Below are 25421 nucleotides of genomic sequence, written 5' to 3' on the forward strand. Positions count from 1 at the left end.
TGTCAAGGGAGAGCAAAAAATTCAGTCCCTGAAATTTTCATCCTGGTACTGGAATCAAACCAGAAACCTTTGTGTTAGTAGTCTGATGCACTAACCACTACACCAAGGCTCTACACAATTATGTACCAGAGCATATATAAAAAAGAAAAATCATAATTCACTTTAATACCCATCCATAGGCACACAATTTTAAATTCATGTCTCATAATGGAAAGTATACCAATGGGGAAATCAAAAGCCATAAGTTAAAGAAAAACTGACAAAACCTACTGACTAGCAAGTTCATAAAATGTTTCACAAACTAAATAGTTACCAACACGAATTGCTTCAAAATATAAAATGTACGTCAAATCAAAGATGTGACCCAGATTTTAAAGTGCAATGAATATGCAAGAGAAAGTAGGGCATGTTATCAGTGGACACATATTCTAATTTGAAAGGAGTTTTTAATATATATATATAATATAAAATTGAGAATGGAAATGGGGAATGTGTCAAAGAGACAACAACCCGACCAAATAAAAAACAACAGCAGAGGGTCACCAACAGGTCTTCAATGTAGCGAGAAATTCCCGCACCCGGAGGCGTCCTTCAGCTGGCCCCTAAACAAATATATACTAGTCCAGTGATAATGAATGCCATACTAATTTCCAAATTGTACACAAGAAACTAAAATTAAAATAATACAAGACTAACAAAGGCCAGAGGCTCCTGACTTGGGACAGGCGCAAAAATGCGGCGGGGTTAAACATGTTTGTGAGATCTCAACCCTCCCCCTATACCTCTAACCAATGTAGAAAAGTAAACGCATAACAATACGCACATTAAAATTCAGTTCAAGAAAAGTCAGAGTCTGATGTCAGAAGATGTAACCAAAGAAAATAAACAAAATTACAATAATACATAAATAACAACAGACTACTAGCAGTTAACTGACATGCCAGCTCCAGACTTCAATTAAACTGACTGAAAGATTATGATTTCATCATATGAACATCAGGCACAATCCTTCCCGTTAGTGGTTTAGTATCATACCATCATAACATATATGAGAAGAACATAACCCGTGTAATGCCAACAACTGTTTTTAGAATAAATGTGTTTAGTTCCGATGCAAAGACCTTATCAGTGACTCAATATTAACGCCAAAATATGCAATCTTTAATGACTCGACAACAGTATCGTAATTATATCCCTTCTTAATAAGTCTATTCAAATGTTTTGTAAGTTTCTGAGGTGAATACTGACACCTTTGTGCTTTATAAAGAATATTTCCATAAAAAATTGGATGTGAAATACCTGAACGTATTAGAAGTCTGCATGTTGAGCTATATTTACGAATGATGTCTTTATACCAATGATAAAATTTAGTAAATGTTTTGACTAGTTTGTGATATCGAAAACCCTGGTATAATAATTTTTCAGTAAAACATAAATTTCTCTCGTTAAAATCTAAAACATTGTTACATACACGAGCGAATCGTACAAGTTACACCGTAAGATGGTGACAAGGGAACGTCACCATCTAAAAACGGATAATTAACGATAGGAAATGAAAAATCATCCCTTTTATCATAAATTTTAGTATTCAGCTTTCCATTAGTGATATAGATATCAAGATCGAGAAAAGGGCAGTGGTCATTGTTAGTATTAGCTTTATTTAAAGTAAGTTCAACAGGATAAATTTCATTAATATACATACTGAAGTCTGAGTATGCATTTCATTTTTTTTATTGTATATTTATTTCATGTAGAAGAATTGGGATGTGTTTATAGTATTTTAAAGTAATTGTAATTGTTTTAAAGGAACTGCTATTGTCCTGAAGACGAAAGCAGCTCTATGGACAGATGGGAGATATTATCTAGCTGCTGAAGATGAACTGGATTGTAACTGGATACTAATGAGAGCAGGTCAGTAAAAAAAAAAATTTACTGCTGCAAAAACTCAGTACAAAGATTTTTGAGGTCTTTTATGAATATATTAATTATAAGTTAGGAATGCTATTTAAACTTGATTTGTTTGAATATAAAAAATAAGATGTGGTATGAATGCCAATGAGACAACTCTCCATCCAAGTCACAATTTGGAAAAGTAAACCATTATAGGTCAAACTACTACCTACCTTCAACATTTTCAACACAGAGCCTTGGCTCACACTGAAGACCAAGCTATAAAGGGCCCCAAAAAAGACTAATGATAAAGAGAATAATGGAAAATATAAGTGCACCAGATGTAGAAAGTTTATTTAAAGATAAGTGTCTTTTGTGGAAACTGTCTTAGTAAAACTGCCATAAAGGTCACCTCTAGTGTCCTCTACTGAACAAAAACCTTTCTTGTCAGTTCACCTTTTTTTGTTCTTTTTGGGAAAAACCATATCATTAGAACCCCAATTCAACAGTTACTTCATAAGGCCACTTGTTTCTTGTCCTCAGAAGGATCTTTATATGCAGGTGTTGCCTGTACTGTACATGAAATCTAAAGTTTTTCTCGAAAATATTCTCTCATCCAATCATAATACAGTAATATTACATAAGTTGGATTTAAAAGAAATATGTGCAATAATGACATTAATTTTAAATTCAGCTAATGGCTTATTTTAACTTTTTGAAATATTTACATTTTAATAAAAAGCTTTACACAAAATCTCTATTAATTTGATCTTGATATTTCAGGTGAAAGTGATACACCAACTATGACAAAGTGGTTAATAGATAATCTTGGAGCGACAAATGGTACTGTTGGAGCTAGTCCTTTCTTTACAAGCAGTAGTAAGTATATATATTTTAAAATGCATAAAGAATCCATATGACTATACTCTATGGGTTTTGCTCATTGTTGAAGGCTGCATTTTGACCTATATATGCTCATATCAAAGTCTTTTGAACTTTTGGAGATAGTTGTCTTGCTGGCAATCATCTTAATTAATTTTAACTGGATTTCTGAAGGAAAAATCAAATAACTGATTTTGGGATGTACAGCTGGCAGTGTCTGATAAGTCTTACATACAACTAAAAATTTAGCTTCGGTTGAACTTTATATTCTTGAGTTGTAGCAACATATATGTGCTCCCATAATGTCAGTATATTATGCAGTCTTTTGTTAACAAGTCTAATGTGTTATTTGAATTCGATAAAATGATTTCATTTCTAAAAGAAAGAGCAAACTTTTGAAATGGAAATAAAAAGGTATATCATAATTTTCATCATCGACAGACTTTAAAAATGTATTCTCTTAACATCCTAGAAACAATAACTGAATTTAATTTATCTTTTTTCCAGGTTCTTGGTTGTCCATGGAGAGTACTTTAAAGGAAGGGACAGTTAATATGAAACAAATCACAAATGATTTAATTGACAAGATTTGGACAACAGGCCGACCTTCTGAACCCAACAGTACAATTAATGCTTTACCTATGGAATATGCAGGTGAGAGAATAAATTCATTTAAGAAAAAAGGGACTTCATTTTGGAATAAAACTTATTAGTTTGGCTAGCATATTCTAGTATAAACTTTCACGTAGGCCTTTTTAGTTCTAGCTTACTAGCTGAACACCAATGTGAAAGAAACAATATTTATAACATTTCCTTGTTTGCAACAAAGTTTTTTTATTGCAACATAGATCATTAAAAAATAACTTTTTATTCTTCAAATCATTGAATATTTAACTAGCCTCAATATTTCTGTGTTAATCTGCTTCAATGGTTTACATTTTTTTACAGGACGTTCATGGCAAGATAAAATAACTGAAATGCATACAGCTATGACTGAACAGAATGTAGATACCTTGATTGTAACGGGACTTGATGAAACAGCATGTAAGTTTATTTATACTGATCACTGGAGTTTTCAGCTAAACACATTACAAATTTGTGATGTGAAAAATGTTTGTACCTTTTTTTACTGTTATAAGTTGTAATGAAAAACAGCCATTTACAGATCTAGAAGTTTAAACTGTTTGAAATATTTTAAGTAATTTAGTATGCAAGCTTATATTGAACTACCTTTAGTCCTACACATTTCATTTGAGCAAATTGTTAGTGTTTTATTATTAAAAACCTTTTCAGTCAGACATAAATTCTGTTGTGTCGGACAGTTTATGCTCTCTTAACCTAATAACAAGGTCAATCTATAACATTCAGACCCTATGTTTCTGAATTTTCAATAGGACACTATAAAAATTCAGCAATTTATAAGAAATATTGTGGCACATAAGATTTAAATAATTATTAGTAGAATTTAAAAACTTTTTCTTTGTTACAAATTGTTAAATATCAGCAACTAAACAGTTTTGGACTGTTTGGAACAGTATTTGAATATTTTATGATGTTGGTTTGATTTAGTTAAAACAGATAATTGTTAACAGAAACAACATGTCATGCAAAAATCCTTGAAATAGAAAGAGTTATTTTTGTGACTGTATGAAATGGAACTCTATGACATAAACATATTATCTACATTTGAAAGCCCATCGGTACATATGGAAATTAAAATATGTGTTAGAGACTCAGTTTTTGTTCCATTGTGATAAGATGGATATTTGTATTTTGCTAAAAATATAACAATGAATTATGTGGCATATTTTAGAAAAAATAGAAACCTTATAAGTTTGATTAGATAATCATTTTATTTTACAGGGTTGTTTAACTTAAGAGCTAAGGACATTGCCTTTAATCCTTTCTTCATATCATATGCTATTATTGATAGAAAAAACAGTAAAACAAGGTATGGTTATTTAGCTGTCTTTGAAATATAAATAACTTAAAATCAGAAATTATCGTGTGCATTTACTTACCATTGTTGGACAATCTACACAAATGCTTATTTAATTATTGTGATTTAAGGAAATGCTATAAACAAATGATGCTACCATATTCAGTATAGTTTGCACTGGTATATAGTCCGAATCGCCCTTTTCCCATAAAATTTCAGTTAAAAAAACTTTTTGTAACTGTTAGAAAATATCAAATGAAACTCTGGTAATTTCAAATCGTTTGTGGTTGTTTTCTGTATTTTCTTCGAAAAAACTGTTTTCCATTATCAAACAGAAGCTAAAACTGTTTCTAAATGATTCTAGAACAATTTATGATTGTTAAAAAAAGTCTAAATCACACAAAAATCAATTAAGAAACTTGTGTATGTTTTAATCAGAATTTTGAATAGCATGAGTAAAAGAAGGGAAAAAATAGTGAGAGTCAAAATGCATACATAATAGATATCACTTTAATACAACTTAGAAAGTAAAACAGTTCCATCCTTATGTAAAACAGTGTTAATTATAATTATCACATTAATGTTTGAAGGGTCTTAAGCTAATACAAAACATATTTTCTGTATGAAACACCATAACGGAACGAATAATAACCAAATACGTTTTGTAGTTTGCATATCGTATTAAAGCTGGTTTAGGGTTGTCATTTTTACTTGGTTTGTACCGTTTCAAGCAGATACCAGTTTATTTTAAGCAATGCATTGAAAAGAAAAGGGATTTTGTAATGAAGGGTTTAATTTTTGTTCGAGACTGCAACTTTTGTTGCAGAAAGCTCCACATAGGGATAGTGAGCTGGCGGCTGTGGCAGCGGTGTTAGCTAACTTTTTTAAATCTTTATATTTTAGAAGGTGGAAGACCTGGATGTTTCATACTTTGTATATGGATGCCTCATGTTACGAAGTTTCCGTCAGTCACATGTCCAATGTCCTTGACCTCATTTTCATGGTTCAGTGACTACTTGAAAAAAAAGTTAAGAATTTTTGTAATGTTAAATTCTCTCTTATTTTAAGTAATAGGATAACTATATTTGGTATGTGTGTACCTTGCAAGGTCCTCATGCCTGTCAGACAGTTTTCACTTGACCTCGACCTGATTTTATGGATTAGTGAACAAGGTTAAGTTTATTGGTCAAGTCCATATCTGCATGATCTGAGATACTGTAAGCAATAGGTCTAGTATATTCGGTGTATGGAAGCACTGTAAGGTGTACATGTCCAACTGGCAGGTGTCATCTGACCTTGACCTCATTTTCATGGTTCAGTGGTTATGGTTAAGTTTTTGTGTTTTGGTCTGTTTTTCTTGTACTGTATGAAACAGGTCTACTATATTTGGTGTATGGAATGATTGTAAGGTGTACATGTCTAGCTGGCAGGTGACATCTGACCTTGACCTCATTTTCATGGTTCAAAGGTCAATGTTTAGTTTTTGAGTTTTCGTCTTATTTTTCTTTTCTAATACTATATGCAATAGGTCAACTATATTTGGTGTATGGAAATGTTTTATGATCTATATATCAGTCGCATAGGTTTTATTTGACCTTGACCACATTGTCATGGTTTATTGCTTAGTGTTAAGTATTTGTGTTTTGGTCTGTTTTTCTTAAACTATAAGTAATAGGTCAACTATATTTGTTGTATGGAAGAATTGTTAGCTGTACATGGCTGCCTGGCATGGTTCATCTGACCTTGACCTCATTTTCATGGTTCAAGGGTCAATGTTTAGTTTTCTTGGTTAATGTAAAGTTTATGTAACAGTTCAAATAAGCTTTATATTTAGGACTATCAACATAATATAAATGATAAGTAAAGGAGGCAAGACATTTCAGTGTGTGCACTATTGTTTAATTTATCACTATTAATTTGATATTGAATAAAAATAACTTATTAATATGAATGAGGTAAAATTATAAGTTTGAAAAATGGTAAGAGTGCCTGCTACAATATCAATAACAAACATGGCGGAACGTAAACAAACCACCTTGCCGCGAAATTGAACTTGTTCTCTTATTTCTTGCTTATTGTACTCTATGTTCCGCACCTCTGTCTGGCAGGTTAAATAAAAACTGGAGACTATACAAGACTTTTAAAGGTATGCAGCATTATTGAGCTATAGACCACAGTTCAACTTGTTATGACCAGCTTTGAAAAGTTTTGCATAGATAACTGCAAATGCAATGTTACATCTTTACAGGCTTTTCTTGAATGATAAGAACCGAAAGTTAACAGAAAATTCAACAGATGATGCCACGAAACAGAAACTTCATATGCATCTTAATACAGGGAATACTGGTAATTGTAATGGTATGAGTGGACCCTGTGTAGAGGTTTGTATAAACTGACCATATATAATGGTTTCTAAAAGTAAAACCACAAAAATACTCAACATTTAGGAAAAGTTCCTAATCAAATGGCAAAATCAAAAGCTCAAACACACGAAACAAATGGATAACAACTGTCATATTCCTAACTTGGTACAATCATTTTCTTATGTAGAAAATGGTGAACTAAACCTGGTTTTATAGCTATCTAAACCTCTCACTTGTATGACCATGATGACAGTCACATCAAATTCTATTAAATTGACAACGATGTGTGAATAAAACAAACAAAAATAATAGGTAAAAATGTCAAAAATAATGGTCATGATGTTAAACTTGATGATTGATTGTTGATTATAATGGTCAATTAAGAGAGTCAGAAGCACCTGAAATTCGCAGGCTTTGAATTCACAAGCTTAGTGGGGACAGGCTAGTGATACAGTAGATATTCTGAGGCCCCTCTAAAACTTTAATATATTTTTTAAAATATAACACGGCCTAACATTAATCTTGACCTCGCTAAAACAGGAATTATTTGACACAAACTGTATGTTTTTGTATTTTATTATTTAGGTAGTTGATTATAGCACAATGCTGACAGAAGTACAGAATATAAATACAGATTCTGGTATCAGTCAAGTATGGGTGGCATTTCAATGTAATTATGCTCTATATTCAGCTCTTAGTTCAAAGGTTGGTAGTCATTACAATATAAGTCTTGAAATATAATGGAATTTACAGAAAAGTAAAAGTTATCAGGCCCTGAAGAAAAGCCTTTATAAGGTATCATCCAAAAAACACATAATGCCAGCTAAAAAAGTTAAGTTTATTGCTCAAACCAAAGTAAGACTTTGATTCAGAACCAGATTTTCTGTTAAAAAAGGTTTAGGGGAATAAGTCTGTGGCAGTTATTGCTTTTAATGTCAGCAATTTTGAATATCTATACTATTAGATCAGAAGATTTAATTTTTGTTTGTTGCTTCTCATCCTACATCCCAATAAATTAATCATCATGCCTTTGAGTTCCAAAGGTACCATGCATAGTCACATTTCATAAAATTTGCCAGTCATAAAATCTTTTACAAAAATTCCTCCTACAACAGGTTACATATGTTCAACCATTCTCTAAATGCTCACAATTTTGCAGATTATGTATGTGTATTTGAAATTTTTTTTTTTTAGAAAGTTCATCAAGCTAACACTCCAGCTGCCTTGATAAAGACCAGAAAGAATGCAATAGAACAACAAGGCATGAGAAATTCACATGTAAGTTTTATTTCTTTCAAATGTTAGAAAGTTAAAACTGTTTATTCGTTTAATACTTTCAATTCTGAAATGTGTGCAATGTTTTATTATTATGATAATTGTGATGGGATAGGTTAAATTTTTGCAAATTTGCACATTAACATTCAAAATTAGCATTATTTGTTGGCAGTGATTTCTGAAGTTTGATAATTAATCTTTGCATTTTTGTACATTGATCAAATAGCACAATAATAAAAGCTTAAATTTTTGGGAATTTAAAGAACTTCTTCCTTGTCTGATTTATGAAGATATCATTTCAAATCAGAATTATTTATTTTGTCACTCATTTTAATAAAGAAAGATAGAAAAATCAAAGCAATTTTTATTAGAAATTTTCAAAATGTTGGCATGAATTATAATTTCTTCTGAAGTTAATTTTTGTGCTGCTTAGTTTTAAAATTTTGACATTTCTAGTACCAGATTTGGTAACAGCTGAACAAGAAGCAACAAGACATACAAATTTTGAATGAATGAAGATACTAATATATGCTGAGATCTGTCTGGGCATTGTCAGTTCTGCTTGTATTAATTGGAGATGGCAGCCAGCACATGTATTCTGTTTATTTCACATTTGCATCATTAGGAATGTTTGTTTAACAAAACAAACTGCCATATTATTATTTTACTTTAAAAATATAGATATAATTCTTTATGATACTAAAATGGAAAAATACCAGATTCTATTTTAATGACAGCACAACCAAAGTATGTCAATTTTCAGATCTTTTTAGATTTATGACTTCTAGAATGACATTTGAACTTTTCAGAGATTTATATATTTTTAGAAAAGAGATGCAGTTGCACTGATTACCTTCATAGCCAATTTAGAGAAAACTGTAAGTACAAAAGACATGATTTTTGTGCATTCATTGCATTTGAGAGATAAATTTTTGCTTTTCAACCTGGGGTCAAAATAAGCAATGGTCCAGTGGTCGGAGACCAGTAGAATTTGCATCGGACCAGTAGATTTGGCAAGATGGTGATCTCGCCAACTTATAGAAATTTGTCAAGAAAAATCATTGATAGCATTGTGATCACACTTTTTTGTATCACACTTTACAAAAAAGTGTATCTACCAAAACAATTACATGGTACTGTGGGGTACCAAGTATTATATTTTATCTTTTGTCATAAATGGGGGACAGTTAAGTGCAGCATAGCTATATATATAGGGATACAGAAGTGACGTAGGGTTTACCATTATTTCATTTAATTATCTAACATTCATACACTAATATAAACTGTCTTTATGTAGGATCATTTCATAAACCTCGACCAGTGAAACATCTCTTTTTTGTATCTTTGATAGATGAAAGATGGTACAAAGGAATGGACAGAGGTATCAGCAGCATTAGACCTCAAAGAGCATAGATTGTAAGATATATTTGATATTCTAGATAGATCTGCTGCTGCAGGTTTAAGATATAGACTAAGATAACTCACATTTGAGGATGTTCCAGAAATTTGATTTTGGTAAATTTTTAAGTCTTCAGCTTTCATTTTTAAGTTGACCATGGAGTTCAAATAGGTTTAAATGACAAATTATTGTATTAACTCAGATTTTGTTGTTGCCTGATACAGTTGTGGCTGTGGTTAACAAAAGGTCAAAGTTCTGGTTTAACTTGCAGATAAGTTAGTATGCATAATTATTATAAAGATATATACTGAATTACTGATCTGCAGTTCATTGAAAATGGAAATGTGAGTGCGAGCAGGGCATGGTGTCAACTATGGAAAAATATTCTTGCATATAAATAGCTATGGGAATTTCCTATAACTTTGAAAAAATCTTCACCTTGACCTTATATATATTGTCACAGAATGTGACTGATAGAAGCCTGTTTCCTTTATGTTTTTTTTTTTTCATATTCACATGAACATATTGTATTGTGTAAATTCTAAAGAGGATTGATAAAATGATGTATGATTATTTTTCAATTTAGATCTCAAGAAAAAAACCGAGGTTTGAGTTTTTCCAGTATTTCAGCTGTTGGTAGTAATGGAGCCATTATTCATTACCACCCGTCTGCAGACACAGACAAAAAGTTATCTCTCAATGAAATGTATCTTCTAGATTCTGGTGGTCAATATTTGTAAGTTATTATTTTATTTCCAGCAATGCTGAACATAACAGAGGTTTAAGTTTTCCAAGTATATCTGGAAGTGGACCTAATGGGGCAGTTATACATTATTTTCCGACACCAGCTACTGATAGGAAATTAAGTGTTGATGAAATGTATTTGTTAGATTCTGGTGGCCAGTATTTGTAAGTTAGCTTTGTTCTAATGCTGACTCTGACCACATATAATCTTTATCATTAAAAGGACAGCTTCTTTCTGTTTGCTACAATCTTAACTTTCATGCATTTTCAGACTCTGATTTATTGCTTTATTTTGTTCAGCTGAAATGACTTTTTCTTTCACTGCTGCACTCGGACTGCTTATATTTTCCTGTCATACATTTTTTTTTCATTCTTCAGATCTTAAACAATTGTTTCTTTTATTTCTAAAAATTCATAATGATAAAAGTCTTGACAACTTATTGCAGAAAGATAGAATGCATTGTTTTTTTTGACAAAATTAATATATCATTGATGGCATATATTTTAAAAGTTTACATATTAATGCCTTTTCATAAGTTCCAATGATGGTAAAATGTTTTTAGTGGCTAAACAGGAAAGACGGGTTACATAAGAACAGTATTTTGAAATTTTCGAGTTAGTATTTAAGTATTGCATGTATATCCAAGATAAAAAGTAATATGAATGTACAGTAGCATGAACTTAGTTGTGAATGTAACAATTCTCAAATGGAGTTACTACCCTTTGTACCTTGAAATATTTTCTAATAAAAAACATAGATGACACAAGTATCCATTAGTTTCATATGAGAGGAATTAAACTTGACATGGTTGTATGGCACATATTTATTTTATTTCACATGTGAAAAAAATGATAGCGGCTATCCTTTATAACTTAGAAATGGCCTGTATAGAGGATTGAATAGAAGGGATGTGTACTTATTCATGACACAAAATATTTCTCCCAAGTTAATTAAAGCTAAGAAACAGTATCTTAATTGCTGCTCTTCATTTTAATTCACAATATTTTCAACAGAAAGTAAAAAATCACAAGTTTTAAGATGACCCTTAGCAACAGTAGGGCTAATTTCATTTGATACTCTCGAGTTAACTTTACTTATTCAGGTTTCAACAAAATGATTTTACTTGAACCACTCAAGTTAACCCCTCGTACCCTGGTTCCAACCCTCAACGAGCCACGGTTAAACTCAAGAAACTCTTGAATGACATCAAACCAATGAGAATATTTTATTTTTTATGCTTGGTCAGGGCCTTACCCTAGAGTTACTTAGAGTTGTTCCGAATATCAACTCTTGTGCGTTCACTTGATAATCTATTAACTCTGAAGTCGATTGTAGAGTTTCAAGTGAACTCGACCTAGGAGAAAGTCTTTGTTAGATGTTGATAATATTACTTCTGTACATTGAAGACTGTCACAAAGGGGAATAGTTTGTAAATGTGCCTTACAATTTATGATTTCTCCACTCTGAACACATATAATCTTTATCATTAAAATAACAGTTTCTCTCTGTTCACCATAGACTTTACTTTCGTGCATTTTAAAACTTTGTGTTACAGCTTTATTTTGTTCAGCTGAAAGGTCTTATTTTTTATGACTACTTATATTTTTCTGGCATACATTTATGTTTCATTCTTCCAATCTTAATGTTTAATTTATTGCTTGATAATATTCTTGACATCTAATTGCAGAAAGATAGAATGCATTGTTTTTTTGACAAAATTAATATATCATTGGTTGCATACAAGTCCACATTTGGACATTTGAAAAGTTAACATATGATAAATGCCTTTTCATAAGTTTCTACGACAGTAAAATGATTTTGTGGCTAAACATGAAAGACAACTTCACAAGAAAAATATTTTGGAATTTCAGATAATATTCAAGTATTGCATGTATATCCAATAGAAAAAGTAAAATGAATATACAGTAGCATAAACTTAGTTGTGAATATATCATGTATGGCAGTTAATTGGTTTTTGTATGCTGTGTAATTCTCCATTAGAGTTATTGCCCTTTGTAGCTTGAAACATTTTCTAATAAAATAAATATAGATGACACAAGTACCCATTTGTTCCATATGAGAGAAATTTTAAAAACTTAACATGGTTGTATGGTACCTATTTGTTCATATTTCATGTGTGGAAAAAAAATCATAGAACTATTCTTTATAACTTAAAAAATGGCATGCAAAGAGGATTGAATAGACAATGATGGAAGGGATGTGTAATTATTTATGAAACAAAATCTTTCTCCCGAGCTATTTAATATTAGGAACAGTATTTATTGTAAGTGGCTATATATTGTTTTGAAAAAATGTAATGATTGAATAAAAGATTAGAATATTCCATTATTTTGTAGGGATGGAACAACTGATGTGACAAGAACATTCCATTTTGGTTCTCCTACAGCATACCAGAAAGTAAGACATTGTCACAAATATTACATCTTTAATATTACACATAGTACTAGTTCAAAACTTATTCATTTTGCTTGTGGTCTCCGAGGTGGCTAAGTCATCTTCTTTTTTTTATGCCCCATTTATAGGCATTATGTTTTCTGGTTTGTGCGTCCGTTTGTTAGTCCGTTTGTTGCTCCCACTCAGGTTAAAGTTTTTGGTCGAGGTAGTTTTTGATGAAGTTGAAGTCCAAACAACTTGAAACTTAGTACACATGTTCCTTATGATATGATCTTTCTAATTTTAATGCTAAATTAGAGGTTTTTCCACATTTTCACGGTTCATTGAACATAGAAAATGATAGTGGGGATGGGGCATCCGTGTACTAGGGACACATTCTTGTCATAAGTAGTTCTATCACTACCCAGTTAACTTTGAGGTTATGAGTTTGTACCCCCAATTGTGCTGGTGCACTTAACTCCAATCTTTAATTAACTAGCATTGTCAGTTTTCTTATTGAAAGTCATTGCTTTCTCCAAGCACTCTGGTTTCCTCTATCCATAACAACTGACAGCCTCAAAATAGGCCAAAAATGGCGCTTAAAAGTTGCGTTAAAACACCAACAATCAATTTATATTCCTTTTGCTTATGTTTGTGTTATAATGTTTTTTCAGATCTGTTTGACACCTTCTTTATGTTTTGAAAATAAATTGAATTATGAGTATATCTTGTAATTCCTCATATGTTTATTTATAGTGAATATAAAGATATGTTATGGTTTTAAATTAAAACATCTATATGTTGATGATAATATTCCTTGATCTTGAAATGATTGATTTTGTAGGAGTGTTACACAAGAGTTCTGATGGGACAAGTAGATTTAGCTCGCATTTTATTTCCTAACACATTATATGGTAAGTTAGGATGTGACTTCCATCACAAAATTGTCACAATGTGAAACTTAAAATAACAATGTGTCTCTATATTGGGTTTATTTTAACCTTTATGTGAACTAAGTATGATAATTACAGTAAGATTAAAAGATTTCAATTAAAATATGAATGCACTTCTTTGTTACTGCAGGAATGTTACACTCGTGTCCTCATGGGTCAGGTTGACTTGGCCAGATTTAAGTTTTACAAGGGGCCCCATGGTCCCTATGGTGAGTTATGCACCTTGTTTGTACATATAGAAAAGCATGTATTTAAAAGTTTCTTCTGTTAACACCCATATATCACAACCATAGATAATAATCATACTAATAAATAACAGAAAAGAGTAAAATGAAATACCACACGACAGAGTCGAGGGCTGGTTTAATAACAACCATTTAATAATATTTATCATATATATATAGAGAATAATACATGGCAAAATCCGTATCATATGTCGTATCATCCCGAGACATCAATATCAGCCCAAGGGCCTTTAGGCCCGAGGGATGATATTGGTCGAGGGCGATACGGCATGTGATACGGATTTTGCCATGTATTATACGCTTTATCATATATTTCAACAGAAGAGTATTATATTATATGAACTGTTTTCTGATCCATAGCACTGGGTTACCTTCAGTTCTACTTTTGTCTTGTTTCATAGGCCTTAAAAGAACTGCTCAATTACTTATCCGAAGCACCTGGGTTACCTTACAATTTGCGTGCTGTTGTTTTAAAAATATTTTGTTTATTATTGTATTAATTTGTGTGTTTTGTATTTTTCATAGTTGCATTTAGTGTGCCAAAAAATATGATAACTTGACGTTCGTGACGTCACATACAATGTGAAAACTCGACGTTCGTGACGTCACATACCAAACAATGACGTCATTCAAAAAATTAAAAAAAGTAGGGGTGTGATAAAGGGTAGGGGTGTGATAAAGGGTATGCGATAAAGGGTGCGCATCAAAGTTGCGCGATATGGATTAAAGAGCAGGCTATTTATCACATATGCAAAACTACTGTATTTACTACTAAACATATGATAAATTTCAATAAACACAACCATTAATAAATCAATCAATCTCTTAATGCATGATACAAAATATCAAATAACATGGATACATAAATTAACATGGCATATCAAGTAGACCCTATTGTGCCAATTGATTAAACTGCAAAAATCACACAACAAACTTAACCTAAAATGCCATCCATGGGCATACAATTCAGAAGAAATAATTTCATTCTAATTCATAAAATCATCCGACTGAAATTATATTTTTGATGAATTGAAATGTTGTCTTTTCATCACACCCATTGTCTTATTATGTTTTGGGGTCATTCATCAAAATGAAAGGATGTGTTGTTTTTTTGTTTTTTTTTTTTTTAAATTTGTTCAAATGAAGCCTTTGTATATAACTTATTCTTTTTTTTAAATTTTGCATGATATAACCTTAGATTGTGAGGGTAGAAGTAAACATGTAAAATCTATTTAGAATGTACCATGCTTGAGTGAGTTAGTGTTTGCATGGTTTGATTTCATGTATAGTTTATTTATAATTTAATATAGATGTTAAAGTGATGTAACTAGTGTGGTATGTTATATACTACAATTCTCCAATATGTTATGCATCAGATTATACAGCTAGATGTCATTAAGGGAACAAACAAGGATATTATAAGTTTTACATTTATAATAGTTTGTAACACAATTTAGAATAAGGCGTTGCTGCAAACATTTTGGAGTCTTGTAGTTTTCCCTTTTTCGCTCTGCATTTTTTTGTGAAAGCAAATACTTAGAAAGTAATTGTGCATATCATGCTTATTATATTATGGTGAGGTTCAGCTCTTTAATTTTGAAAAAAGTTTGTTTTTGTTAAGAATTACAAACTTTGAGAAATGTCTTTTGTAAATGTATAAAAACTCAAAATATATAGGTAAGAAGCTAATTTTAAAAGGTGGTACCAAACACATTCCCTTAAAAAAATTTGACTTATTTTAATTTTCATAAAATTTTGACAAATTTTTACTTTAACCATAAGACAAAAATATGAATATTTCAAAAAAATTGAACCCACACTATATCGGAAAAGTTTCATTGGACAAATAACAGTTTGACTAACACCAATTTTGATTGTTAAAAGCTTTCTATTTCCTGAACAATAGAACGTAATGAATATTTTCAGCTGATTTCTACAGAGTTATCTCCCTGTAGTGTTATGTACCACATTTGTTGTGCATATTATATATCTGTAAAATGCAGCTCATTAGTTTGGATTTTATCTAAAAACAATGTTTAAACAAATTATTAGTGATTATAAACCAGTTAATATTCTCAATAATTCTATTAAATCCGGAAAATGAAAAATGTTGAAAACAAGTAATGAATGGGAGATAACATTGGTTGTTGTGGTTTTACATACATTATCTCCCTTGTATATCATTTATTAATAATAACTAGAAAAAATATTCCAAGTAACAATAACAAAATAACTTTTTATTTATTTAGAGCTATAAAATTGAGAATGGAAATGGGGAATGTGTTAAAGAGACAACAACCCGACCATAGAAAAAAACAACAGCAGAAAGTCACCAATAGGTCTTCAATGTAGCGAGAAATTCCCGCACCCGGAGGTGTCCTTCAGCTGGCCCCTAAACAAATATATACTAGTTCAGTGATAATGAACGCCATACTAATTTCCAAATTGTACACAAGAAACTTAAATTAAAATAATACAAGACTAACAAAGGCCAGAGGCTCCCGACTTGGGACAGGCGCAAAAATGCGGCGGGGTTAAACATGTTTGTGAGATCTCAAACCTCCCCCTATACCTCTAGCCAATGTAGAAAAGTAAACGCATAACAATACGCACATTGAAATTCAGTTCAAGAGAAGTTCGAGTCTGATGTCAGAAGATGTAACCAAAGAAAATAAACAAAATGACAATAATACATAAATAACAACAGTTAACTGACATGCCACCTCCAGACTTCAATTACACTGACTGAAAGATTATGATTTCATCATATGAACATCAGGCACAATCCTTCCAATAGTTTATTTTTATAATCATAGTTTGTTGTTGCTAATGCAAAAACCAGCACATTTTAGTTAAGTTCATAATATGAAGATCAAATCATATATCAAAATCTCATGTATTTCATTTTAAAACAAAAAAAACATGTATTTGATATTGTATAAAAAATGTAATTAGCCTGTAATAGTTTGACTACACTGTCACCAAGAATACTGTACAGTACATAACACATGAATTCAAAACATTATTTCACTTTTACAGAGGAGAAACATAATCATACCTAATATTTGTTGTCAAAGAAAAATTTAATCAGTTCCCTTCCTTGACTTTGACCTGAAAAGTTTTTAAACTATGATACCTATATCTTGTTACTTTAACATTTGGTTGCGTTTTGTGGTTTAAGTTGAAAAAAGAGGCAGTATAATATTCACACTGTGTTCGTTGTTTTACACTGCCTTCTATAATGTGTTTAAGTTGACATTGAAAAAGTCAAATAAGAAAAAGGAAAGTCGCTAAACAAATGGCAAAATGAAAAAATTTAACACAGACGTCAAACGAATGGAATTGTTTCTGTAGGATCAATTTTGAGCTAGAATGCATTAAGGATAAATTATTAGCACACAACATTTTTAAATATCTGTGCATAGTACACTTCAATTACATAACATTCAAGTTTTAAAGCTTTATTATGTCGAGATTACTACTTCCATATTAATTATTTTTAGGACGTGAAATTGATGCAATAGCCAGAAGACCATTATGGGATGTAGGTTTAGAATACAGACATGGCACAGGACATGGTATAGGGTCATATCTCAGTGTACATGAAGGTAGGTTTAGAATACAGACATGGCACAGGACATGGTATAGGGTCATATCTCAGTGTACATGAAGGTAGGTTTAGAATACAGACATGGCACAGGACATGGTATAGGGTCATATCTCAGTGTACATGAAGGTAGAATATATATCTAACAAAAATGATCAAAAAATATTAAGTTTTAACCAGTTCCAGATTGTATGATGAAAATTGATTATCCATATATAAATGAGATGAATAAGATGAATGGAAAAATAGATTGAAAAACAATAAAAAGATGAATTTAAAAAATATGCTTCTTTATGCAATGCTTGAGCATGCATTAAACATTAAGGAATTTAAGATAAGGTGGAGAAAAAGAACTGAGACTTTAAGAACTATTTTTTTTTCATTTGCCACTAAACACATAGAAAACTCTATTTACTAGATTTCCAATGATAATGTTGTACCGGTATATTATTTTATTATTAAACAGGTCCAGGAAGAATTTCATTATCTCATGCCAGTTTTGATAGTGATGAGAAGCTGGATGAGTTCATGTTTTTCTCTGATGGTAAGTCCGAATGTCTTATATAGATATAGGAAAATGTGGTATGAGTGCCAATAAGACAACTCTCCATGCAAGTCGTAATTTGTAAAAAGAATACCAATATAGGTGAAAGTATAGCCTTCAACAGAGAGCCTTCGAACACACCTAAACAGCAAGGTTTAAAGGGCTCCCAAAATGACTAGTGAAAAAAACAATGGTTTAATTTATATACAAAATGAGAAACACTTATGAACCACTTCAACTAACAGCTACCACTGAATAACAGTCTCCTGGCTTTGGACAGATGCATAAAAATGCAGCAAGTTTAAACGTTTTAACAGGCGCTAACCTTCACCATAACCTGAGATAGGAGTGTAACATTACAACATAAATAAGTTTGTTTGAAAAATGTTTTACAATAATTTACACCATAAAAGACAAATTTGAGATAATAAGTTTAACATATACAAAAAAATGTATTCATTTTCAATAAAATTGAGAATGGAAATGGGGCATGTGTCAAAGAGACGACAACCCGACCATAGAAAAAAACATATATAATTTTATAAAAACAATATTGGTAGGTTGGCATATATATGCAACATGTTAGAAATTAATGTAATGTTGAAATATATACATTATTGTCGAGCCTGTAACTTTTGTTGCAGAAAGCTCGACATAGGGATAGTGATCCAGCGGCAGCGGCGGCGGTGTTAGCTAACTTCTTAAAAGCTTTATATTTTAGAAGGTGGAAGACCTGGATGCTTCATACTTTGTACATAGATGCCTCATGTTACGAAGTTTCTGTCAGTCACATGTCCAATGTCCTTGACCTCATTTTCATGGTTCAGTGACCACTTGAAAAAAAAAGTTCAAATTTTTTGTAATGTTGAATTCTCTCTTATTATAAGTAATAGGATAACTATATTTGATATGTGCGTACCTTGCAAGGTCCTCATGTCTGTCAGACAGTTTTCACTTGACCTCGACCTCATTTCATGGATCAGTGAACAAGGTTAAGTTTTGGTGGTCAAGTCCATATCTCAGATACTATAAGCAATAGGGCTAGTATATTCGGTGTATGGAAGGACTGTAAGGTGTACATGTCCAACTGGCAGGTGTCATCTGACCTTGACCTCATTTTCATGGTTCAGTGGTTATAGTTAAATTTTTGTGTTTTGGTCTGTTTTTCTCATACTATATGCAATAGGTCTACTATATTTGTTGTATGGAATAATTGTAAGGTGTACATGTCTAGCGGGCAGATGTCATGTGACCTTGACCTCATTTTCATGGTTCAATGGTCAATGTTAAGTTTTTGAGTTTTGGTCTTTTTATTTAATACTATATGCTATAGGTCAACTATGTTTGGTGTATGGAAATATTTTATGATCTTTATGTCAGTCGTGCAAGTTTTATTTGACCGTGACCTCATTTTCACGGTTCATTGCACTGTGTTAAGTTTTTGTGTTTTGGTCTATTTTTCTTGAACTATAAGTAATAGATGAACCATGCCAGGCAGACATGTACAGCTAGCAATGCTTCTATATGTTGTATAGAAGCATTGCTAGCTGTACATGTCTGCCTGGCATGGTTCATCTGACCTTGACCTCATTTTCAAGGTTCATTGGTCTTTGTTTAGTTATCTTGGTTAATGTTAAGTTTATTTGACAGTTGTTATAAAGCTTAACTTTATACTTAGGACTATCAACATAATATCAATGATTAGTATAGAAGGCGAGACATTTCAGCGTGTGCACTCTTGTATTATTTATATTTAGAGCCTGGTTATTATGAAGCTGGACAATTTGGTATCAGATTAGAAAATATTGTCATGGTAACAGAGGCAGAAACTACAGTAAGGTTATGTAATACATATATTTATTTGTCCATAGAGGTGTTTTACTATGAAAATCATTTGTCAAAATAATATTTTGGAAGTTATATGAGGTAATCAAAAACCAGGTCTAGGGAGATTTTGTATGCTCAACAATTAAACAATTAAAAAGATGCAGGCTTGGAAATCTCACAAAATATTTCTATAAAATAAATTCAAACTGCCTACAAGATATCAGACCTTTTTTTCATTTACAGTAAAATCCTTGTGAGCTTATTTTCTGTTTGTCCATCCATAGGTTGAAACAACTGGTTTTAAGATGATACCTTTTGTTTGAAATATGTGAAGAAAAAGATATCTTCATGACTTTCATTCAAAAACCATGAAATAACCAATGGAATTCTGTATATCACTGCTCTGGAGAAATCTTTTATAAAATATTACAGCTATATATGGATTAAAATTTTATCATAATCTAAGTTACTAGATGAAATTTCTTATGATATCACGTTTTAAAAATTAGCCATTTTATTGAGCATGCATGTGTTGGGATGTTATCTGCACAAACATTTAGCTATATAGGATTAGACGTTATATTGCATTTATTTATTTGTTCAACAGATTTTTTTGGTTACATTTGAGTAAATTTAATATTTTGATTGCAGGTTAACAGTGATGAAGTTTAATTTGAGCACTTTTAGAATCTGTCAGATATCTATATATTTGTCAAAACTAAGAGTTTTTGCTATGTTGAATGAACTTAATATTGTTACCACATTTCTTAAATTCTACTTTTAAATACTGAGTGACTTGAAATCTAGACTGCAACTTGACAGTCAGATGACATATAAAGCATTTGCACTTTTGGAATTCTTTAGACCTCATATTTTCTCATTTATTTACAGTGCTATACCAACACCCAACTCCTCTGAAAAAACAGACATGTAAAATAAAACATGTTCCAGATTACCAGACTTTGTTCATGTACAAAATGTGGTTGGTTTAAATCAATTTAATGAGCACCCAAACATGTTTTTGTGCCATAGAAAAGCCCTATTTCAGGATAATTTAGATGAACAGTAATTTTATTATGCAACTTTATGTTTTCAGTACAACTTTATGAACAGTACCTTCCTGACATTTGAAACAGTAACTCTGGTACCCTATGAACCAAACTTGATTGATTATGATTTGTTGAGTCCAGAACAGGTATGTATTTATGCCCCATTTATGGGCATTATGTTTTCTTGTCTGTGCGTTCCTCCATCGGTCGGTTCATTTGCTTTTCATCCGTCTGTCCTGCTTCAGGTTAAAGTTTTTGGTCGAGGTAGTTTTTTTTATGAAGTTGAAGTCCAATCAACTTAAAACTTAGTAAACATGTTCCCCATGATATGATCTTTCTAATTTTTATGCCAATTAGAGATTCTATCCCATTTTCACGGTCCACTGAACACAGAAAATGACAGTGCTGATGGGGCATCCATGTACTTGGGACACATTCTTGTTTATGTTTGATGGGAACAGTGTTATCAATTTAAATCAAAGCTGATGATACCAAATACAGAAAGCCACCCAACATGACTAAATATCTGAGTGCATGAACACTTATGTTAGGACACACCTTGCTCTGTATTTATGACCCATTTATGGGCATTATGTTTTCTGGTCTTTGTGTCGTTCGTTCTTCCGTTTGTCTGTCACGCTTCACATTAAAGTTTTCGCTGCAGTATTAAGTTTTTGGTAGAGGTAATTTTCGATGAAGTTGAAGTCCAATCATCTTGAAACTTAGGAAACATGTTCCCTATAATACGATCTTTCTAATTTTAATGCCAAATTAGAGGTTTTTTTTCCATTTTCATGGTTCACTGAATAAAGAAAATGATAGTGCGGATGGGGCATCCATACACTTGGGACACATTCTTGTAAGGAGGGGAATTAGTAACAAGGAGAAAGATTCCAACCAAAATGTCATTTATTAAAAGCAATCAAATTTATTTACAACAGGGGAGATAATCTTACAAAGGGTAACATTTATATGCCCCTGATTTAACCCCTCTGATAAAAAGCCACCCTACAAAAAATATGGCATACAAAAAGCAAAAGCAAAAGACATGTTTTACTTAAAGCTAATTATGAGGCCATGCCGTCCTAACATATCTGTTATCTGATTGGTAGGTTAAATATACAGATTAAACAATTATGCAATATACTTTTAGTTTAAATTGACTTTGCAATTCAAATAGTTGTCTACATAGACCTGAATAATTTTTTTAGGAAAGAATGCAATGCAATTTTAAATTTTGTTTTGACCTCAATATGTTTTAAGTAGAATGTAGATTAATATATTCATGATAAGATGTTAGAATTATTGAATAATATGCCCAAATTACATAGTGAAATTTATGAGGTCATTACCACAGAATGTATTATATATGAGCCAGATAAGCAACATTTGGTGGGTGTTAGCTAGCCTCTAGTCAAAGAATAGATTAGAGATAAAACGAAATGGTCTTCAAGGAAGTCAGAGATCTTTAATTTATTGTTGGTCATTTTGATATTTACTGCAAAATTGTTTAAGGATGAGTTTCATTGGACAAATGTTTTCAAGATAAAATTTCAAGATTGTGCATGATGTCAAAATAAATGTTTCCTTTTCTTTTAATATCAATAACAGATAAAATTGTCCTCAACATATGTGAAAGTGCATCTGTGAGTTTAATAAAAGAATAACTGGCTAAGTTTTCTTACAAATAGTTTGTTTGGTGTCTTTAATAAAAATAAATAAGATCTACTCGTTAAGATTACTAGAAAACACTTATGATATTCGTAAGAGAAGCTGATCAAGATTTTGTTGTACATGTATTATATTTAGATAACAATAGAAAATGTTAGAACTGCAGTAATTCAAAATTAGTGGCATTGTCCTGAATAACCTGGTCGTACTTTCCTGCTGACTGCTAATCTAGTATATACCTGTATTCAGTTATTGCTGCGGGTGCTTATTTGACAAACTACAGAGCAATCAGATAGGAAATGATGTAGAATAAATTGAATAACAATCAAAACTTTGAATGAATTAGGTAAAACATTTGTGACCGAATTAACGCATTAAAAGAGCATTATTGATTTATGAAATTTTATATATGTAACTACCGGTAAGGATCTGTGGAATTGTTTTTTATTTGCTAGGTCAAAATTTTAAATAAGTCTTAATGTTAACAATTTTTATTTAAACTGAGCTTAATTAGTCCTTGTAGTATATATTTAACATTAGCACAGAGAAGAACAGATGTTTAGCAATTTATTTTGACAAAGAGTGGGTTTGATAAGCAGCTATTTTTCATGAATTTTACATAACTAAAACATGTTTATCATAGTGTGTTTGTTTCAATGTTATGGTTTCTGTAATAGTGACATTTTTAGTGGTCTTGTGATGTTTGTGAATATAATTTTATATATGTGTTTTATTTTATGAAATAAAAGTTACTAAAAAAAATCTAAATAATTTATTGTGAAACCATTGTTACAAAAATTACCCGAAATGATGAGAATTCTCCGAGGCCATTTTGTAATGGAAAAGAAACCAGCCTTACTGAAAACTGAAATAGTCACTAAACTGGTTGATAGCTGTAGATCAGCTATTGCTGTTGGTGATGTAGAAACCCATTTAAATTTAATGATTGAAGTTTTACCACAATGGTTAAAACAGATTGAAATAAAGAAAGGAAAGTACATCAAGATGGACAGAAATATGGAGTTACAAACACTCATAGCTCATGTTAATAAATCAATAGACAGTTGATGAAGGCATTTTAAACTTTTAGTGCAATTGTAAATATTTTTTATATGTTGTATGTAATGTGACATTAATGTTAAACAATGTAAGATGGTTGTCTTTGAGGACATTCGTCATTTTTTGTGCTTGTACTTAAATTAGAATAAATTAAACTCTGTTTAAATTAAAATATAATAATGTTAATAATAAAATCACTGGGGGCTCCAAATATAACGGGGTGTCATGTGGCTAACAAAACCAATCCAGTAAAAGTTGATAATTTTATTATTGGCACCAGACGTATTCAATATAATGAAATAAAAATAGAACATAGAAAACATTTTTTACATTAACATACACATTTCACCCGAAATATGGAGAAAATACGCTCACGCTAAAATATTATGTTTTTATAAAACATTAATATACACATACCAAAATTATGGATTTTAGGCTCACTGACCACTCATACTTGTGCGTCAAGGATGTGCATTCACTGTAAAAATAAGGAACATGCATGCAATAAAGTGTTAGTTTAATAATAATAGCGAATCCCGCATTACTAGAACTAATTTGACAAATGCGCGCTAAATGAACTATATCAAACCGAAAAATACAGAAACCAGACAATAGAAATTATCCTAACATACCTGATATTTTCAACTATAACAACCACATGCCTTTGGACAAATCTTCAATACAAAAGAACATCCAACCCCGTCAACTTTCAGCAGCGAACTAGCTAGATAACTATCTACCCGTAAAACGAAAACAATAACCAAGCGTGCATGACTAGCGGGAAATCTACCCGGACTAAACTCATTTGCATAATAATGTAAAGGTAATTCACATTATATAAAGAGACCAGTTTCTATACAATAAATGCTAACACTTTAATTAAATGATTAAAACAATTTATTAAAAGATTTAACTGCTATCTTTTTATTATTTATTTTCTGACTTTTATTATTTTTATAGCAATGCTTTCACAATAAATTATTTAGATTTTTTTTAGTAACTTTTATTTCATAAAATAAAACACATATATAAAATTATATTCACAAACATCACAAGACCACTAAAAATGTCACTATTACATTTCTGTCAAGCCTGCGACATTTGTCACAGAAAGTTTGATAAAGGAATAGTGATCCGGCTGGCATGGTTCATCTGCCCTTACCTCATTTTCATGGTTCATTGGTCAATGTTTAGTTTTCTTGTTCTTCAGTTAATGTTAAGGTTATGTGACAGTTGTAATAAAGCTTTATATTTAGGACTATTATCATAATATCAATGATTAGTAAAGAAGGCGAGACATTTTAGTGTGTGCACTCTTGTTTTAGTAATCACATACTGAATAAAAATGTTTGAAATTTCTCAATTAGCTGTCTTGTACATTATGACTTTTAAAATAATGATAAAATCTCAAATTTAGGAGGCAAAACACTTTTATTTTCAACCACATAATAAATATTGAAAAACATTTTATAGGATTACTAGTCCAAGAATTTAAAGTTTGAAAATTATTCAGCCAGTAACCAAACAACACATTTATTTATGAATATGCATAATGTATGCCTTAACTAAATGTTTTGCT

The 25421-nt window shown here is 31.2% G+C and overlaps 1 protein-coding gene across 6 annotated transcripts in view; it reads left to right on the forward strand.

The window, feature by feature from the left end:
- LOC139490527 (xaa-Pro aminopeptidase 1-like) overlaps positions 1-25421 on the forward strand; it is a 40336-nt gene that overhangs the window by 13709 nt on the left and 1206 nt on the right. For 2 of the 6 annotated variants that reach the window (XM_071277323.1, XM_071277325.1), the window contains exons 5-21: positions 1807-1911; positions 2674-2769; positions 3280-3426; positions 3721-3816; positions 4636-4723; positions 6960-7092; positions 7660-7779; positions 8269-8352; positions 9177-9227; positions 9701-9765; positions 10335-10484; positions 12851-12911; positions 13732-13801; positions 17589-17693; positions 18159-18236; positions 19994-20070; positions 21160-21258. In XM_071277323.1, coding sequence (XP_071133424.1) covers positions 1807-1911; positions 2674-2769; positions 3280-3426; positions 3721-3816; positions 4636-4723; positions 6960-7092; positions 7660-7779; positions 8269-8352; positions 9177-9227; positions 9701-9765; positions 10335-10484; positions 12851-12911; positions 13732-13801; positions 17589-17693; positions 18159-18236; positions 19994-20070; positions 21160-21258 — 1625 coding nt within the window. Of the gene's footprint in view, positions 1-1754; positions 1912-2673; positions 2770-3279; positions 3427-3720; positions 3817-4635; positions 4724-6959; positions 7093-7659; positions 7780-8268; positions 8353-9176; positions 9228-9700; positions 9766-10334; positions 10485-10507; positions 10658-12850; positions 12912-13731; positions 13802-13970; positions 14050-17588; positions 17694-18158; positions 18237-19993; positions 20071-21159; positions 21259-25421 lie in introns of all 6 variants that reach the window. The other 4 variants (XM_071277321.1, XM_071277324.1, XM_071277322.1 and 1 more) reach the window with 4 other exon arrangements.

Source organism: Mytilus edulis, chromosome 10, assembly GCF_963676685.1.
Source record: "Mytilus edulis chromosome 10, xbMytEdul2.2, whole genome shotgun sequence".
Taxonomy (NCBI): domain Eukaryota; kingdom Metazoa; phylum Mollusca; class Bivalvia; order Mytilida; family Mytilidae; genus Mytilus; species Mytilus edulis.